Genomic DNA, 3,411 nt, shown 5'->3' with positions numbered 1-3,411 from the left:
TCAACCCCTACCCAATGTTGTTCAGAGACAGGAGAAAACAGATATTAATGTGGTACGAGGAAACAACCGATTATGACAAGTTGTTTGCTCAAACATGGAAGCAAATTGGGTGCCTGTGGTTCCAGCCTTGCCGATCCAAGCAATCGGGTCTTGTGATAACATTTCATGAATCTAATTCTGAGGAAAGATCATCTGAAACTTTAAGTCTGCTTTATTTTCCATATTTTGTCTGACCTATTGACCATTTCCAGCATTTCTTTTTATTATGGCCATATCAGCTTTCCATAATATTTTGTCTTATTTTGCTTCTGTGCACTGGTTGAATTTTGTGGATCTGGAGTTTTGGAAGGCAGTACTATTGACTCAACACTAAATTGAAACATCAGCAACTTGAGACATAAGCTAACAGGCATACAAATTTCACATTACTCCATTGTACAGGGCATCTCCGATTTACAAATGGCCGACTTACGAACACTTGTACTTATGAACACAATCTCATACAATGCTGTAATGTCAAAGACCCAATATTGAACATTTTCTGTATTTATGAATGGCTGCTTTATATTGTTCTGCACTCTGTTCAGACTTGCATATGACTCAGCATGCGAAAGGACTCCAGAATGGAACCTATCCGCAATCCAAGAATTGCCTGCATAGCCTTTGCAGCCAATGAAGACAAAAATGTATCATTGTGATCAATATTCCTTATACCTTCGAGAAGATGAATCGTCCGACCCCTTCCTGTGTCCATGGTTCATGATAAAACTCAGCCCTTCTCTCCTCTTCTGGATTTCCAATGACATCCGTCATAATCTGGATCCAATTCAGAGCACAATGAACTTAGAAGCTTCGCATATCAAATGTCAAAATTCAACAACCACAGTGCAACTCAGTTGCAATCACATTAATTTGAATTTAAAACATTTGGTATAAGATGCAAAATTCCAGAAACAACATTCTGTTCAAAAGATACCCTCTCACTGGCAGTGCCAACAGCAATAATGGAGTTCTACTTACCTTCTGGTAGGGCTGCCCTACCTCCACAGGATCAGTCTGAATTTACTTGTGCAAGTAAATCTCCAAAAGTGTTGCAAACATTATCATAATGCCACAGATAAGAATTATGTGGAGTTACAAGTTGTTTGATTTCTTCTAATTTTGAGGAATGCGGTGTTTAATACAAGGTTACATCATGTATTAAGAATCAACTGTAATTTCACCCTTCATGATTTTGGTGGTGGTGTTTAAAATGATTAATACTTCTACTGAAACAGTGGTAAGAGAATGTCAAGCCAATACTTGCACCATTCATTTGCCAGTTTCCTACCACATAATTGCAGAGCCAATGTCTTTTGAAATGGTTTCTGTGAAAGATAATTAGGGTAATCCTTAATAGTACTTCCTTTCTGTTGGAACACTTTACACACAGTTATTTGCTGAAGGCAGCGTGTAAAAAGCCAGAACAAGACGTCACCTGTATACAACTGTAAATCAAGATCCGCCCATGTTTCCTGACCTGTTGGCCACTAGCAACTATTCAACCACGCAGGCGGGAGATTTCAAAGATAGTGTCTAACTTGTTTTTTCTTGACTCCAAGGAATTGACTTCCTGCTTTTATTGATTTGAGAGTTTTAACTAGTAAAGAAGCTGTTTTAATACTGCCCGAGTAGCTAAGTGCGTTTAGGCAGAGATAACTAACTTCTTCCTAGACATGTGTAAAAGGTGATGGGTCAGGCAGGAATATGGAGTAATCAGATCGACTATAATCTTACTAAATGGTGGAACAGGCTTGAGAGACTGAGCAGATGATTCCCCGTCACCAATTTCCCAAGTTGGTCTGCATACTTACAACGTCAGGTCAAATATGGAGATACAAACCTTCATTCAAAATGATATATGCAGTACAGGAATTTTATTTAACAGCCTAAGCTTCAGGAGATACTTAAATAATTAATAGATACGGGTTCTTTTCCCCATCAGTAATGTGTTCATGTATTTTTCACCTGTTCATGTAATTTTCTCTGCTACTGAAGTGAATCAAAGCTCCAGGAATACCTTTGAAATATAACACTATGGATACCTCCTAGATGAAAAGACATTTAATTATATAGATAAATAGAAAAGCCAGGCTCTCTGAACTAGATGGTTTACATTTAAATCACTGTAAATTTAACACAAGTAATTATTACAAAATAATCTATAAGGCATTCAGAGAGAAGACAATGAGCCCATTTTGTTGGAGAGTTTGATGTGTTGAGGGCTGAACTGCTGTTACTTAAAAATAATTTCTATCAGGAGGTCAAACCTCAATATTGTTCACCAGGCCGTTGCATTACAGGGATAGCAAAAGAACTGTTACCAACTTTAGGACCTTCAATGATTTTAGTTTAGATTATATTGATTCCCATATTTTAGACCACTATCACAGATAACTCCCATTATCCTGTATCTTTTTCACCTCGAGGGCCAGGTGTACAGTCAGTCATGTGCCCAGGAACCAATAGGAAATCCTGGTAATTCCTTTGATACTCTGGCCTTGTCCTTTGTATTTCGAAGATTGCAATAAGTCAGAACCAATGTACAGCTTCTTCTTGTGTTCTTACCTTGTAGTCTCGACATTGGGACTTTATCCAGTCTTGGATGAACTCCTGTGGGTGGTTGCTGAAGCTCAGCATAAAGTCACGTTGGATCTTCAACTGATTGATAGATTCAATTGTGTCATGAATCTAGAAAATAATATAACCACTTATTATTTTTTCAAAACACTTTCAGAATCTTCACTAACGTCAGAACAGATAATCAAACTGTAGCAAAACTGCAAAGTATAAAAGTGTGTGCGCAAGTCAGCAATTGTTACTTTTGCTCATCTCTTGCAGTGTAGTTAAGGGCAAAACATGGAAAAGGCTGTTGTGCTTCATTTAGCAGAGAATATTCAAGCCACAATTCATACTTCAGTCAACATGGTTAACATTCTTCAGCAAATGCTTTTCTGATGGCCCGAATACGGCAGTAAACTGTGTTCCATAGAATAGGTAGTTACTCTGCGTTGACCCTTATAGAGGCTCTTGGGGTGCAGTGATGGTGTCCTGACCTATGGACCAGAAGCCCTGGGTTCAAATCCCATCACCAACCAGAAGTATTTCATAATTGAGGGAGGGTCACTCGACCTGAAACATTAACTCTGATTTCTTTCCACTGATGCTGCCAGACCAGCTGAGCTTTCTCAGTAATTTTTGTTTTTGTCATGTTTGGAACCTCATTACTCACATTTTCAAAGAACAGACTGCACAGCACCACAAATTAGTGAACATCATGAAATACTATCAAGAATAACTCTGAGGTTGCTATCATAACAGTGTAGAGCTGGAGGAACACAGCAGGCCAGGCAGCATCAGAGGAGCAGGAAA

The 3,411-nt window shown here is 38.6% G+C and overlaps 1 protein-coding gene across 1 annotated transcript in view; it reads right to left on the bottom strand.

Annotated features, from left to right (window-relative positions):
• Positions 1-6: 6 nt before the first annotated feature.
• Positions 7-3,411, bottom strand: part of LOC109930580 (SWI/SNF-related matrix-associated actin-dependent regulator of chromatin subfamily D member 2-like) — a 46,318-nt gene continuing 42,913 nt past the window's right edge. The window contains exons 12-13 of the mRNA XM_048614758.1: positions 2,608-2,730; positions 7-816 (exon numbers count right to left, since the gene is read on the bottom strand). Coding sequence (XP_048470715.1) covers positions 709-816; positions 2,608-2,730 — 231 coding nt within the window. The 3' untranslated portion in view covers positions 7-708. The remainder of the gene's footprint in view (positions 817-2,607; positions 2,731-3,411) is intronic.

Source organism: Rhincodon typus, chromosome 30, assembly GCF_021869965.1.
Source record: "Rhincodon typus isolate 14 chromosome 30, sRhiTyp1.1, whole genome shotgun sequence".
Lineage (NCBI taxonomy): Eukaryota > Metazoa > Chordata > Chondrichthyes > Orectolobiformes > Rhincodontidae > Rhincodon > Rhincodon typus.
Note: the sequence above shows the minus strand (reverse complement) of the source record. Positions and strands in the feature narration are given on the sequence as shown.